Source organism: Pimephales promelas, chromosome 1 (assembly GCF_988280905.1).
Source record: "Pimephales promelas chromosome 1, fPimPro1.hap1.1, whole genome shotgun sequence".
NCBI lineage: Eukaryota > Metazoa > Chordata > Actinopteri > Cypriniformes > Leuciscidae > Pimephales > Pimephales promelas.
The window spans coordinates 10695239-10711084 of NC_142769.1; the positions used below are offsets into that span (position 1 = coordinate 10695239).

General features: G+C 34.2%; 1 protein-coding gene across 2 annotated transcripts in view; it reads left to right on the top strand.

Annotated features, from left to right (window-relative positions):
* Positions 1–13876, top strand: part of LOC120477781 (phospholipid-transporting ATPase ABCA1) — a 265488-nt gene extending 251612 nt beyond the window's left edge. For both annotated transcript variants that reach the window (XM_039669594.2, XM_089126189.1), the window contains exons 48-50: positions 844–936; positions 10018–10261; positions 11888–13876. In XM_039669594.2, the coding sequence (XP_039525528.2) occupies positions 844–936; positions 10018–10261; positions 11888–11986 (436 nt within the window). In that variant the 3' untranslated portion in view covers positions 11987–13876. The remainder of the gene's footprint in view (positions 1–843; positions 937–10017; positions 10262–11887) is intronic.
* Positions 13877–15846: the final 1970 nt, after the last annotated feature.

The window sequence follows — 15846 nt, forward strand, 5'->3', positions numbered from 1 at the left end:
TATATTAAAATAATTTACTACTACCACGGATTGCTATGGGAGAGCAAAACATTGTATATTTTCATTATTATGTATTATAAATTCCTTTTTTATATATGTCAAATCTCTTACCTAGTTATCTGGATATGACATTGAATCTCAGTTTAGTTCTCATTTTATCCAACATGAATTAAAAACCGATAAATCATATAATCAAACATTATTATTATAATTATGTATATTCTTCTATAATGCCACATTTAAAATGTTGGACTCCCGAACCCCTAGACTAACTCGGGGGTCGTAACAATAAATTACGTATACATATTACATACATGTTCACATGCATTTCACCTCTGCTCTATCTTGTTCCTGGTCTAACTTTTTAATAAACATGACTTATGAGCATATTTCATAAAGTTCAAATCTTCATGTCTAATGTATAGAGCTTGTATGACTTCTGTCTCATCTGTGAACCTTTATTATGTCAGTTACTGATATGTTTGTATGTAAAGGGAGGGTCTCATCTTTCTCTAATTGATGCAATGTGTCGCTCCCTGGCAATATGACAGCTTAGAGATTGAGCTAATGTACGTTTGTCCCACGATTTGGCAGCAAATCGTTTTGTTTTTCTGACTCGGTCTCATTGGCTGGCTGTGCAGGTGAAAGGCTTTCATGTGCTTCATAATGAGTCTCATTTGAATGTGGTTGGAAGCGGATCCTGAGCTCTGGGGTTTCTGATGCTTTGATGGTGTTTCTCCAGAGATTCATGCTGAGGAACAGCCAGATTTAGATGAAAACAGTCAGTGGAAACCTTTCCTAATGCTGCCATGTGTTCAAATATGTGTGTCTGTATGCTTTCAGCATGGAGGAGTGTGAAGCGCTCTGCACGCGTATGGCCATCATGGTGAACGGACAGTTCAAATGCCTGGGCAGCATCCAGCACCTTAAGAGCAGGTGAGGGGGATGGTGTGTGTGTCTGTGTGTGTCCTGGTATACGTTATGGAGACCAACTGTCCCCACCAGTATAGTAATACTACTACCAGACCAGTAAATGTCGACCTTGTGGAGACATTTTGTTGGTCCCTATGAGAAAACAGCCTATAAATCATACAGAATTATCTTTTTTGAAAAGTTTTTTTGTGATAGGTTTAGGAGCCTTAGTATTATGCCTATGGAATGTCCCCATAAAACATCGGAACCCAGTGTGTGTGTGTGTATGTGTGTGTGCCAGGTTGGACAAAATTCTGAATTTGAGAAATTAAAGGGTTAGTTCACCCAAAAATGAAAATTAAATCATTAATTACTCACCCCCATGCTGTACCAACCCCGTAAGACCTTCGTTCGTCTTCGGAACACAAATGAAGATATTTTTGATTAAATTTGAGAGCTGTATAACTACCACATTGGCTGCCTAAGGGACTGCCTCTTGACGGCCCAGAAAGTCAATGAAGAAAATGTTTAAATATCCCAAGTGACTACCGTGGCTCAACTATATGTTTATCAAGCGACGCAAATACTTTTTGTGCGAAAAAACAAACAAAAATAACGAGTTTATTCGACTATTTCTTTTCTTCCTTGTAGGCCAGAAACGAGATTTCCTTAGATTTCCACGACGCATGCGCGAAAATTGCGGTCAGAAGTAGTGTAAGCTGGTGTAAGCAGATCGCAATTCTCGCGCATGCGAGAAATCTCGTTTCTGGCCTACAAGGAAGAAAAGAAATAGTCGAATAAACTCGTTATTTTTGTTTGTTTTTTCGCACAAAAAGTATTCACGTCGCTTGATAAACTTATAGTTGAGCCACGGTAGTCACTTGGGATATTTAAACATTTTCTTCATTGACTTTCTGGGCCGTCAAGAGGTAGTCCCTTAGGAGCCAATGTGGTAGTACAGCTCTCAAATTTAATCAAAAATATCTTAATTTGTGTTCCGAAGACGAACGAAGGTCTTACGGGGTTGGTACAGCATGGGGGTGAGTAATTAATGACTTAATTTTCATTTTTGGGTGAACTAACCCTTTAAGGCTCCCTTTTGATTTTCTATTCAAGAGTGTGAATTTGAATTTAATTGACTAACATGTGGAATCAAAAATGGATTGATAAAATGCACTTAATTGAATTCAAATAAACCATTCTAAAATAAACTTAATTCAAGATATCTCTTCACAATTTTTGTAGAAGTTATAACACACTTCTTGTTTCCCTTTTTTGACCAAAAAGAAGTTGGGGGTTGTTTACCTACAGTCACTAAACTCAGTATATATGTTGTTCTCATAGAGCCAGACAACTTTCTAATTTACAGTCATTAGCTCCGACCAACAGGAAGTCGGCTATTTTTGTTTGAATGTGCTTTTTTTTTAAATCAACCTCTGCATTTTTAACTACTGCTCCAAAAAACACAACTTTGTCACAATTTAGATTTTATTTAAAATGTCAATTTTTCTTGCTTAACTGACTAGTAAACAGTTTACAACAGTTCCAGATCTCACTCCTACCTCTGTGTGTTTTTGAGAGTCTATTTTACACTCTTGATGGCTTGTAGTTTAATCCTTTCATTGCTATGTAGTTTTTTAAAGAATAAGATATCTCTTAGTCTTTTTCTGTTTGAATGTCAAAATAATGGCATAGAACCAGTTCATTTATAGTGTACTTAAAACATTAGTTTAATATTTAGGTTAATAACAATAATTGAAGTAAATACATCTGGTGTGTGTGTGTGAGAGAGAGAGAAAGAGAAAGGGGAAGGGAGTTCATGACAAAAGTTCTAGAACATTGTTTTTAATGTTAAATATGAATTACTTTTGTTAAGAGCTGCAACGGTTAGCGTGCTGTGCTTAATGGGCTCTGTCCTGCTCTTGTCCCACAGTCTTCTCAAATTGCAGAGCAGGATACGATGAAACATTTATCTTTGTGGGGAAATATAATTAAACTTGACTTGCTTCCAAAATTTAATATTATTTATATTGCTTTCCATGTTCAAGGACTTTGCCTATTTTTATTTTATTTTATTTTTTATGCACTTTTATGCATAACCGTCGGTGGTTGGTCATTTTGTTGCATTTTTCCAAAACAAAAATTTCTGAAAGTATTCAACGCAATACCGTTTCTAACTGTCAAAAACAGTTTCATGACTATTTGATCCATTTTATGAAATTTATCAGGAATTTTGTAATCAAAAATTTTGTAATCAAACATTAGAGAAATAAGGCAACCAACTAACAGAATTGGTGTTTTTTAATAACATTTTATAATTTATAATTTTAATAGCATTTAATAATTTATAATTTTAATAGCATTTTATAATTTAATATGCTTTTACTTTAATTAAAATTGAAAAGTTGGTCAACATAAGAGACTTGCAAACATTGCAAATATTACTGACTACAAACATTTGAATGGCAGAGTATTCAGCACAAACTGTCCTGATAATATTAATATTCATAATACATTTCCATATTTATTAAATGAATCATTCAAAAGTTAAAATACCAACATAATTCAGGCCTTACATTTATTATGTGTCTGAATTTAGCTGCTCTCTCGTCGTCTTTGTTGTAATTAATGATTGTGGAGGTGTGGGCATTAATGAGTGAAGAGGCAATTAAGAGCTGCTCCCTTGATCGACCTCCTCCCTCTCTCTCCTTTATCTTTTCTTTCTGTGCCGTCTAATGGAGCAAAGCAGTGGGACAAGATCTACACCTCTCCGTCAGCCAACGATTCTCTCTCCGTCTGCAGCCATTCTTTATTTAGTCCTTCCCCTGTTCTGTCGCTTCCCCTTTCTTCATCGTGTTCTTCCTCCTGCGGTGTGTTTCTGCTGCCATCTGTAGGACGCCGTCACTCACGCTGCGTTTACGGGTCACAGTGTTCACTTCTCTCTACACACTCAGCAGGAAACACACTTCACTTCATGTCGTCAAACACAGACAACGCTTGAGTTGCACACGTTGAAGGTTTTCAGTGCATGATGTTCTTTAGTAAATATAACTGGATGTATTTGACATGAACAGCATTTAGGAATACATTTCTCTACATTATTGCCAAGGGCGATAATATTATCATATTTGCTTTTTTATTTTATTTTATATGCATTGATATATTTTTAATCAAAGTTCAAATTATTTATTTATGTATGCATTTTGGTAACACCTTTATAACAAGTATACAGGTATAAATTACTTACAAATAATTAACAATTTTTATAGTTGGTTCAAAGTTAGTGTATTCTCTACATTATATACAAATAGTGGGTTCTTTATTATTTGTCACTGTAATTAACATAAATTATTATTATTTATTTAGCTTATAGAAAAGAAATGTTAATTGATTATTAGGAGTAAATAGCCTAGTTTTCACTTGAAAATGGGAAAATTTCATTAATTAAAACCAACTTTAAACCAACTCTTATTAGACATGAATTGAATTCATATTCAGTTTTCCTTAATCACACACAATTTATGTTACCATATGTTGTGCAACATATGCACTGTAAAAAATAAACCGTAAATTTTACGGAAAAAGTCCGGCAGCTGTGGTTGCCAGAACTTTACCGTTAAAAATACGGTAGGAACGTTAATGGTTTTACAGACTTAACTTAAAATTTACAGTAATACACCGTAATTTATTTTCTGATAAAATGTGGATTTACCAACTTATTGATGTATTGATATCTGTTTTAGACCATAGTGTAATACACTGACAACCAACAATCATCACAGCAGTGATGAAAGTTACATGAGCAATCACAGCTCATCACAAGTGAATACTTATATTTGCAATACTTATAAAGCAATACTTAATTAAAGAAGCTCCACAATATCATTCACACAAACATTAAGCACCATCATGGTAACACACATGAAATTAAAAAATGCAATAAACATTAATTTAACAACATTAAATGTAACATATAACCCTAATGAACATAACTGATTAGAAAAAAAAAGTAAATAAAACTATGAGGAACCATAGTTATTTCAACAAAAATACATAAAATGTGAAGTGTCACACAGGGAATTGTGGGAATGATAATTTACGGTTTTTCACTGTAAATTATACAGTGATTTGTTCTTTTTCACTTTCAAAAATAAATTTAACGGAATTTTACTGTACAATTATATCACAGTTAATTACCGTGTATAGTACGGAAACTTTCTGTTTACCAATTAACAGTTTTGCACTGTAGCATTTTTACAGTATTTTACCATTAAAATCACGGTTATTTTTACCATGGGACTAATGGTTTTTATACTAACAATGTATAGACTACAGTATATTAACTACAAATTAACCATAAATTCATTAACTAACAATGGACATTACATTTGTCATAGTGTTTAATAATCTTTGTTGACAGTTAATTAAAAAAAATCAACTGCTACTGTACATTTTTAGTTTATGTTAGCTCAGGTTCATTAAATAATATTTACAAACATGAGCTAATCATGTATTAGTAAATGTTGAAATTACACTCTAAAAAAATGCTGGGTTGTTTCAACCCAAATTTGGGTCAAATATTGACAAACCCAAACGTTGAGTTAAAAATGTAATCAAAACATTTACAGTTGAAAGCGAAAGTTGAAGTTAGGTTAAAATTTTAAATGACATTTTTAACCCAACATTTGGGTTGTCCATATTTGACCCAAATTTGGGTTAAAACAACCCAGCATTGTTTAGAGTGTAGCACTAACTAAGAATAAAAAATGATTTAAAAGTATTGTAAGACCAACAACTGTTTCCGATAAGCAGGTGAAGGAGTAATGCGTGTTCTGTCTTTTCAGAGTAAATTAGTTGTAATTCCAATTTACTTGTATCTGACTCCATTTTATTTTAGTTTTGCAAGAGAGAGTTCAAATGTTAATTTCCATTGTTTTCTCAGAGTAGTCCTCTCTTGGTCCAGACAGTTCGGCATCAGTCTTACAACATCAACCATCAAAAATTCATATCACTCGACCACTAGAATATTTGCTATATACGTGTATTTCCTAAAGCAATCCTTGTTGTTGGTGTCAGTGCTGCTGTTTGAGTGCTGATCTAAGCTCTTTATTGTCTCCACTCTTCACATGATTGATACAGCAAAGTGAGGGCAACTTTGTCTTTGTCTCCGCTGACATTTTAATGTTGATTCCTCTTTATAGTGAGTGTGCTGTAGGTGCTGTAAGTGGATGAGTTATACTCGTCTTGCTCTTCCCACCCTCGTTTAAAAAAAATAAAATTAAAAAAACTAATACAGGGGACAGTTTGAAGATGAGATGACATATTCTGTTTCATTTTATTTAAAATAATATAAACTTGTTTTGTTAGCAAGTCAAAATCTTATTATACTACACATAAACTGTAAAGTTCAAAATTTGGCTTCTCCAAATTGTCAAGGCTCCATTTGTGAGCTCAATAGTAACAGTATATTGTGAAATATCATTGCCGTCACGTCTGGTTGCAGCAAAATGAAATAAAAATGCATGATTGAATCACTGCAGTCGTCTCTTTATTATTCAAAACAAAATACTCTGTAATCACAGTCTTGAACCAACAGAGCAAGCAAACACAATAAGACGAGAACAGACCAAGAACTGAACAAAACACTGGGTATACAGATCAAACTAATCAACATCACATACAGCCCATTCTCACCCCCAAGGCGTCACTTAACTGACGCCTTGGGAAGCATTTGGATATGCTTCAATATCTGACGCTTTAGGCGCCCTTTAGCGTCAGTAAGATGACGCCCTAGGATCGCGTGTACCCTACCCCCACACCTAAACCTAACCGCGTCCTCTAACTGACGCTTTCCTTTAGCGTCAGTTAGATGACGCCGTAGGATCGCGTCATGTAAGTGACGCTAAAGGGCGCCTAAAACGTCAAATATTGAAGCATGGTCAAAGGTGACGCCTTGGGGTGAGAATGCGTTGTCACATAACTAATCAGTGGTTACAGTGAGTAACCATAGACTTTAAAAAATGTGGACAAAGCGTCTGAGACGTCTATTATTCCTTTATTATGAATGTTGAAAACAGTGCGGCTTCATATTTCTGTGGAAATCATGATTTTGTTGAGGAAAAGAATTTGAAACTGGACATTATAAATGTCTTTTGTAACATTATAATTGTCTTTACTGGCACTTTTTATCAATTGAATGTGTCTTTGCTTAAATAAGAATATTAATTTTCTTTCAAATCTTACTGTAATCCAGAATTTTGAACGGTAGTGTCATTATAGTTTAAATATTAGATTTTGAGAGCTGATTTTGATATTTTGATTTAAAAAAAAGGTAATTTTGTTACCAATACACATATAAAAAATACCCTCGAACATTTAATCATATTTCACTTGAATGTTGATCAAGAGAGAGACAATAATGAAATATATCTTTATTCATCAATACTGGTAAATATTTTAAACATAGTTTTAAGAAATTTAATTTCAAGATTTCATATATTTTATATCAAGAGCCCATAATTGAAGAATGACTATATATTACATTAATTCGATTATAATTTTAGTAATACAGACTGTCATTCTCAAAGTGGTATATTTAATGACAAATGACTGTTTGTTTATTATTAAAATAAATTGGTGTAATATACAATATGTATTTGTCCTAAAACAGTCTTTCCCAATCCCTACATGATGTTGTACTGATGTGCACAATGACTGATGGCTACATTTATTCTTTTGGAACAATATATGATGTTCACTTCCCGTAATCCGCCAAATGAGCATTAAGGAATCTCACTAAAAATGGCCAAAAACTTCTCTTCACATAAAGCTGAAACACTCCCGTGTAGCACAAACACACAGACACAGACCAGCCATTGTCATAGTGTGCTTTTATTTTATTATTTTGAGAGCGAGTGGTTACTCCGATAAAATCATATTAATGCTGAGTGTGTTCATAAACACAAACCCTAGAGTAAACACACTCCAAAACAAACACAATTAAACAACTGTCCAATAAAAGCACCTGTAAGCCTGTCAGTCACCAATCAAATCGCTCCATTACTAGAGTCACCGTGTTTAGTGAGTGAGTTTTTCATACAATTCACACCGTCTGTCTGTGTGTGTGTGTATTGATCTTAGATGTTTGTGTCTAGTGCTTTCATCGTTCTTGTTAAAGAACAGAGTGCTTTAATGTACGTCAGTGATGTTAAGAGTGGAGGAAGGTTTTATAAGGCCACTGACATTTTGCAACAATCTACTGCTGCACACTCAACACAGACTATAAATCTGCTTCTACTTTTCACAGATTCACTGTTTTGAAGGATTAAAATGTAGACCCTGTTTCTCTCTGATGCGCTAGAGGAGCATGTGTGACACTGCAAACCCATATGACTATTTCTTTTATGCAATGGAACAGGAGGGATGTTGAAAAAAAGTTGCCATGTTTTAAAGGATTAGTTCACTTTAAAAAAAAAAAAAAAACTTTTGCTGATAATTTACTCACCCCCATGTCATCCAAGATGTCCATGTCATTCTTTCTTCAGTCGAATTAAGGTTTTGATGAAAACATTCCAGGATTTTTCTCCGTATAATGCAGGTTACTGGTAACCGAACGGTTCAAGGTCCAAAAGACAGTTTCAGTGCAAACTGCAAACTGTTCAAAGGGCTTTAAACGATTCCAGACAATGAATAAGGGTCTTATCAAGCGAACCGATCGCTCATTTAAAAAAAAACAAAAAAAAAACAAAGCTCAAATGGTCGCCTTGCTTTGTTTTGTGTGACTCTCCTGTTCGAACTAATTCATGAAAATTACGAATCTTTTCCCGACTCAATTCGTTCATTTCGTTTGTTGAATGAACTAAATGACACAAAACAGATTTGTTCATTTTGATGAACGAGTTCGAACAGGAGAGTCACCAACGCGCATCACAGAACAGAGCAAGGCGAGCATTTGAGCTTATAAAACTTAAACTTTGTTTTTTTAAATGAGCGATCGTTTCGCTTGATAAGACCCTTATTCGAAGTCTGGAATTGTTTAAAGCCTGGAATTGTTTAAATTGTTTACAGTATGCACTGAAACTGTCTTTTGGACCTTGAACCGTTTGGTGCCCAGTAAAGTGCATTATATGGAGAAAAATCCTGGAATTCTTTCATCAAAAACCTTAATTTCTTTTCGACTGAAGAAAGAATGACATGGATATCTTGGATGACATGGGGGTGAGTAAATTATCAGCAAATTATTCTCAAATGATACTGTCTACATAGACAGTATCATTTGAGAATAATTTAAGAATATGTTTTCTAAAGCCATAAATGGAAGTCATTTTAGACTACAAAATTAAAAAAAAAAAGTAATTGCGACTATTTCTTGAAACTTCTTATCTCACAATTCTTTTTGTTTCTTTTTATTTCTAGTCATTTTGAGATTACATCTCGTAATTAGGCTTTTTTTTAACAAAAATTGTTAGTTTATTACAATTATTTATTTCTCACAATATTGAGCCATCAGCTTGCATTTCTGATGATATCTTTCAATTCTGACTGATTTCTCTTTTAAAGGAAGCCTAGTTTTATGTATTACAGGATCAACTCACAGTTCTGAGGAAAACGTCATAATTGCAAAGATGGTAACCTAGAATTTCGAGAATAAAAGTCAGAAGTGTGAGATGCCAACTCAGAATTCAGAAGATAATAGTCGTAGTTGCGAGACGTTAACTTAGAATTCCAAAAATGAAAGTCATAATTGTGAGATATAAACTCGCGGTTCTGAGGAAAAACTACCAAATTGTTATTACCACAAATATTAGCACAAAATTGGGATATATACACTTAAAATAAGAAGTGAATGCTCACAATGCTTTGAAGAAAAAAAGTCTGCATTGTGAGATGTCTACGTTTGTTTGCAGAGTTCAGCTTTGAACACATCCATACAGAACGTAAATGTTAAAAAAAAAAAAAAAAAGTCCTGCTTTATCAGACCTTGAGCAGGCACATCCCAGGAACTTTTGTTGAACCTGCATGAAATGATTTTTGATAGATACCATGTTATTTGATTCCATGTTGTGAATAAAGTTAATGCTTTGACTCCATCCTCGTGTGTTGTAGGTTCGGGGAAGGTTACACACTGATCGTTCGTGTGTGTGCCGATCAGACCGACATATGCGTGGTGGAGTCATTTGTGCGGGACACGTTTCCTGGCAGCACTTTGAAAGAGAAACATCACAACACACTGCAGTACCAGATACCGCAGGGAGAGGGAACCCTGGCGCACATCTTCAGCCAGCTCACCAAACACCAGCAGATGCTGCGCGTGGAGGATTACTCTGTTTCACAGACCACACTGGACCAGGTAACACACTCACACACCTGACATATGAGGATTAGATCTCTGATTTAAACATTAAAGGGTTAGTTCACCCAAAAATGAAAATTAAGTCATTAATTACTCACCCCCATGCTGTTCCAACCACATTACAACTGTACATTCTTTACAATTAAGCGCACTTCTTTTTCACAAAATGCCATATTTAACATATTATGTATTATGTTAGATGCACAATAGTCATACATGACACAAAGGACAAACAAAATGCATAAATTGTGTTTATTTTTGTCTAATCCAAATTTTTTCAGACTTGGAAAGGGGGATATTGAGTGTGGAGCACAGCCTTATCCAGTCTTCATAAATCTGAAAAAAAAAAAGAATAATGTTTAGGCTATTAGATATAGCTAGCTAGGCTAGTCTATCTAACGATGTAATAAATCTAACTATCAACCTAATATAATTCAAAAGTTCTTAAGTAATCAAGTAAGCAGTCAGTAATAAAATACATAAAATACGAATAAAGAATCAAATGACAATAGGTATACAACCAGTGCTTCAAGTACCGTTTTTTTTTTCTGTTTGTGTTGATTAACATTAATGATATATATTATTATTATTATTATCATCATTTTCACTTTAAGACCTCCAGTAATGAGTAGATTCAATACTGACACACATTCTAAAAGTTATTCTTTTTTTTTTTCTTTTTTTTCAACCAAAACTGTTTGTTCACTCAAGATATAACTGACAAGATAGACATTTTTACATAATAATGCATGTATTTGACTGATCAAGTACAATAAGCCTAAATCTGCAGCCAGTCTGACATCGTTCAGCACCGAATCAAGTTCTCTTTTGTGCTTTACTGCCCTATTTATGTCTTCTTTTTTACGGGAAAGTACTAAGCATGCATGTATTTGACTGACACAGTTGACATCTCTTTTCCCGGGCCTCCAGCTTCTCTTCAACTCACCACAGACTTTACATTAAACACTCATCGACTCCAGTCAGTTACTCATCATTTGGCCGTCCTGTCAGTGTAAAATGCTTTAATTTATCTTAGATATTATCTGCAGTTTCTGCTTATACAGTTTTTTTCTTGTAATAACAGCTAATATATCCAGAAAAGACACTTTAGACCCTGGAAGTCCAGACTATCCGTTAACGTTATACTCAAAAATTAGCACAATATTTATAACTCTGATTCTGATCCCTAACACTTCCTGATCTATCCGAGTCCATTTCATCTGGTGTTCATATGCAGCAGGTCTTTTACCGCCATCCGACGTCTTGTGAGAAATCAATCACATGCCAATATTGCTGGCAACTGTGAGCACGATGGCAAGACCCAGTTAAAGCTGACTCTTGATGGGTTACTAACTTTTTCTCTCACCAGGGCATTGCTGCTAAATTGAGGTTGTGCAATAAAATAAAATAAAAAACCAAAACAAATTTCTCAGTGACTTTCACTTCACAGAATTGATTCCACTAATATTTATATTTCATTATTATTTTTTATTTCAATTTACAGAAATGTTGTATTAATGTATAAATAGTTTGTTTTAGTTTATGATAAGGACACTGAGATCATGACAGAAGCCGTTCATTTTTTTCGACCTCAGTTGATACGTTTCTCTCTGTTTCTCTCAGGTTTTTGTGAATTTTGCGCGGCAGCAGCGTGATGAAGAGGACGGGGTGTTTGAGAACGTTGTGGATCTGAGTGATGAAATACAAATATCAGCAACATAAATCAAATATCAATCAGCAGAAATCAGCAGTTACAGGCACTTTATTACATTTTTATTTTACATCATGTAGGCTATCAAGATTATTTAGTTTAAAACATCCTACCAAATATAGAGAGAAAACCTTCAGGAAAGCTCAGGGGTCGTTTTTATACAATATTTTTATCCAAAGAATTTATAATGAAATTTCTGCTTAATTTGCACTGCGTAACATTAAATACTCCATATTTTTACTGATGACTTACTTCCACAAACATTATATTTTTGTCATTCTACGATTATATATGTAAAATTGCATTGTGTACTGTAGCAATATACTAATATAGCAATATTTTTTGTGATTTTGGGTTTATTAGAGGAACAACGGAGAGAAATTTCAGCTTTATTGTCAATTTATTTTCTAGTTGTCAGTTGTACTTATTGAAAGACCATATGCATTGATTTTTTTCTTTTGTATCTCAGGATAAAATGTCATGCACTTTAGAGCCGTGTTTCCCAACCTTTTCTGTCAATAAGGCTCAAGTGTATTTATACTGTAAGTCATATTTTCTGTTTTATAGATTTGCAGGTGACCCTTTACAATAATGCCCCATTAACACATTAAGCAATACATTTGCTTAAGTATTTCTGGTAACGCTTTAGTTTAGGGGTTTAATTCTCAATTGCTCTATTGCTTATTAGCATGATATTGCTAGGATTATAAAAGCACATATTAATGTCTTATTCTGCATGACCACATTCTACATATCCAATACCTAAACTTAACAACTACCTAACAACTAAAATTCATAATTAGTAATTAAGTCAAAAGTCATTGTTAATAGTGAGAATTGGACCCCGATCTTAAGTGTTAGTTATCTTAACATTTGTTTTAAAAAAAAAAATAATAAAAAATACAACTGTTCATTGTTAGTTCATGCTAGCTGGTCCATTAAATATTAACAGATACAAACTTGATTTTAATAATGTATTAGTAAATGTTTAAATGAACGGTATCACTTTATAATAAGTATAGTGTAATAAAGTATTTACAAATCATTTGTAAATAGTTAATTAATAGTTTATGCACATATACAAAGTTCTTCATTCGTTGTCACTGTAACGAACAGTGTCAGGATTAGGAGTCGGTTTAGGGGAAAGAATAAATTCCATCTTTCAGTCCATATTTCAGTCCCTATTGAAATATGGAAATGTTTCCATAAATTCCATATTTAAGTCCCTATAAAACATGGAAAGTCAATGTGTGTGTCTGCGTGTGCTTTATGTATTTGTAAACATTTTAAGAAACACTGAATATGAATGCAATTAATGTCTAATAAAGGTTAGTTTAAAGCACTTGTAATGTCATTTTCACTGATCTAATCTGAAGTGAGGATTATTTACTAATAAGTTGTTAACAAAGCATTATTTTCAGGAACAATGAATGAAGAACTCACTATTTCTATATAGTCTATTAATGTTTTAAACTTTTAGATAAAAGTGTTACCAAATCAACATTAACTGAGATTAATACATTGTTTAGAAGTATTTCTCATTGTGAGTTCATGTTAACTAATGTAGTTATTAGCTAATGTTACCAAATGGAAGCTTATTGTAAAGTGCTACCGGTTTGTACAATCAATTATTAAAATCAGTTGTACCTGTGGTTAGGATTGACTGATTGATGTGTCTGTAGGAAACATACTTTTGTAGGACAGAGAGGGACGTGATATTTTCAACATAAAATGCAACAATTATTATTTTTTTACCTCAAACACACACAGCAGATCTCAGCACTTATCCACTCTTAATCATGCCATTTATTCTGAATTCATATGATCCTATGAGCCTGCCGCTCAGATGTGTGTTCTTATTAAGTTATACACTGACACGCATAAAACATTTGCACACTCTGCAGAGCCTCTGAGTTTCATTTCACAGATTCTTTCCTACTGCGGTCAGATCCAAAGACACTCACTTCACCTTTTTACTCTGTAAAAAAAGAAAGAAAGAAAGAAAGAAAGAAAACCTGTATATGCTTGTGGTGTATGCCATCAAGAAGAAGAGAATTTGTGAAGTCACTCACACAGGCCTGTAATTGCACAAAGACATGGTTGTAGCTCCTCTAAGCTGATTTTAAATGTCGAGGTTGCATTTAACTTACCCATTAGTGAAAACAAACAAGTTATCTTTTATGTAAAAGATAAAAAGTTATTTTATTTTTTTTCCTTCCTATTCATATTTTTGTCACCATATCCCCTTAGGGCCTCCATACAGGTGAGTTTAATGTACATCAGGAAAAAATCTTAATTAATTATAAGAGAATCCCAAAAAAGTGTAGGATTTTTGTAAATGCCCTCTACACAGAGATTTAACGTTTTTATGTACAATTATCAGAATATAATGATATGCAAATTCAGTGTTAATCATTAATAATATTCAAGAACCTTGGTGTCTTGCATTTACAGTATTTATTTTTTCAAGGGCCTATATAAAACCGATTCTATCATCACTTCATTGGTTACCTATAAAGTTCCGTATTAATTACAAGGTATTGCTTTTGACTTTTAAAGCTCTAAATGGTTTAGCTCCAGTCTATTTAACGGATCTTCTATCGCCCCACAATCCATCGCGCTCTTTAAGATCACTAAATTCAAGACTTCTGGTCATTCCTAGGATATCCTTATCCACCAAAGGAGGGAGAGCATTTTCACATTTAGCTCCGAAGCTCTGGAATAGCCTCCCTGATTTTGTTCGTTGCTCAGACTCGCTCTCCCAGTTTAAAACTAGACTAAAGATGCATGTATTTAGCCAGGCATTCATATACATTTTTTATCTTACAGTTACTGTAAATTTGGCCTCTAGTTCATAAACGCCAGAGGAGAACGGCCCCCGACTGAGCCCATTTTTCTCCATTGGGTCATCTGATGGAGTTTTAGGACACCATCGGGTCACTTGATGGAGTTTTTCGGTTCCTTGCCTCTGTTGCCTTTGGCTTGCTCAGTTGGGGATATTCAAATTAAATGACCCATTATACCATAGATCTGCTCTTCCAAACTTGGATGTCTTTTTTCCAGTAATAAACGCTGTTAAGCTGTTTTGATTGAATGATCTTTATTGTAAAAAGCGCTGTATAAATATATTTGACTTTACTTGTATCGATGCTAGTAAATAACGCGTTGAATTTAAGCACATCAAACTTTATATGGATGTTTTTTCTTAGAACTTTAGTTTTAATGATAAAGACGTTAAACTTTAATCGATTCAGCCTGCCTATCTGTGACGTTATCGCCACACACCAGCAGCAGCGCAAAGACAACAAAACATAACATGGCGGATGACAAGGAGAAGCCGACGAGCGAGAAATTATCAAGCCACCATTGCGGTCCAGTGTATGGGAACACATTGGACGAAAATGATGATGAAAATTATTTGTCAACGTCAACAACATTTTTTCACAGACGAAAACGAGACGATAACTAAATAAAACCTAGTTTTGAATGACAAAAACTATGGCGAAAATCTATTGACATTTTCGTCAACGAATAAAAACTAGATGAAAATGTTATATAGGGACGATTTGGGAAGCGATCCAATCAGAACTGATGTCCTGCATGTGTGGTAGATGCGCACATTTGTACTGTAACGTGCTGATCTACCCAGCGGTCTCATAAAACGTTAAAAAATGTCAATGTCTGGGAGAAAGAGTCGTAGAGTAAGTTATGCATATGGATCTGAATAAGATTGATGATGCAGAAAAGGATTTCTGTCCGCTCACACCCGACGCCCAGCCATGCACATAGACACCTATACAGCGTGCGAGTACTGAATGGTGTTCTCTTTCGTGTCTGAATGGACAAATACACACAACATTATGTCTAAATG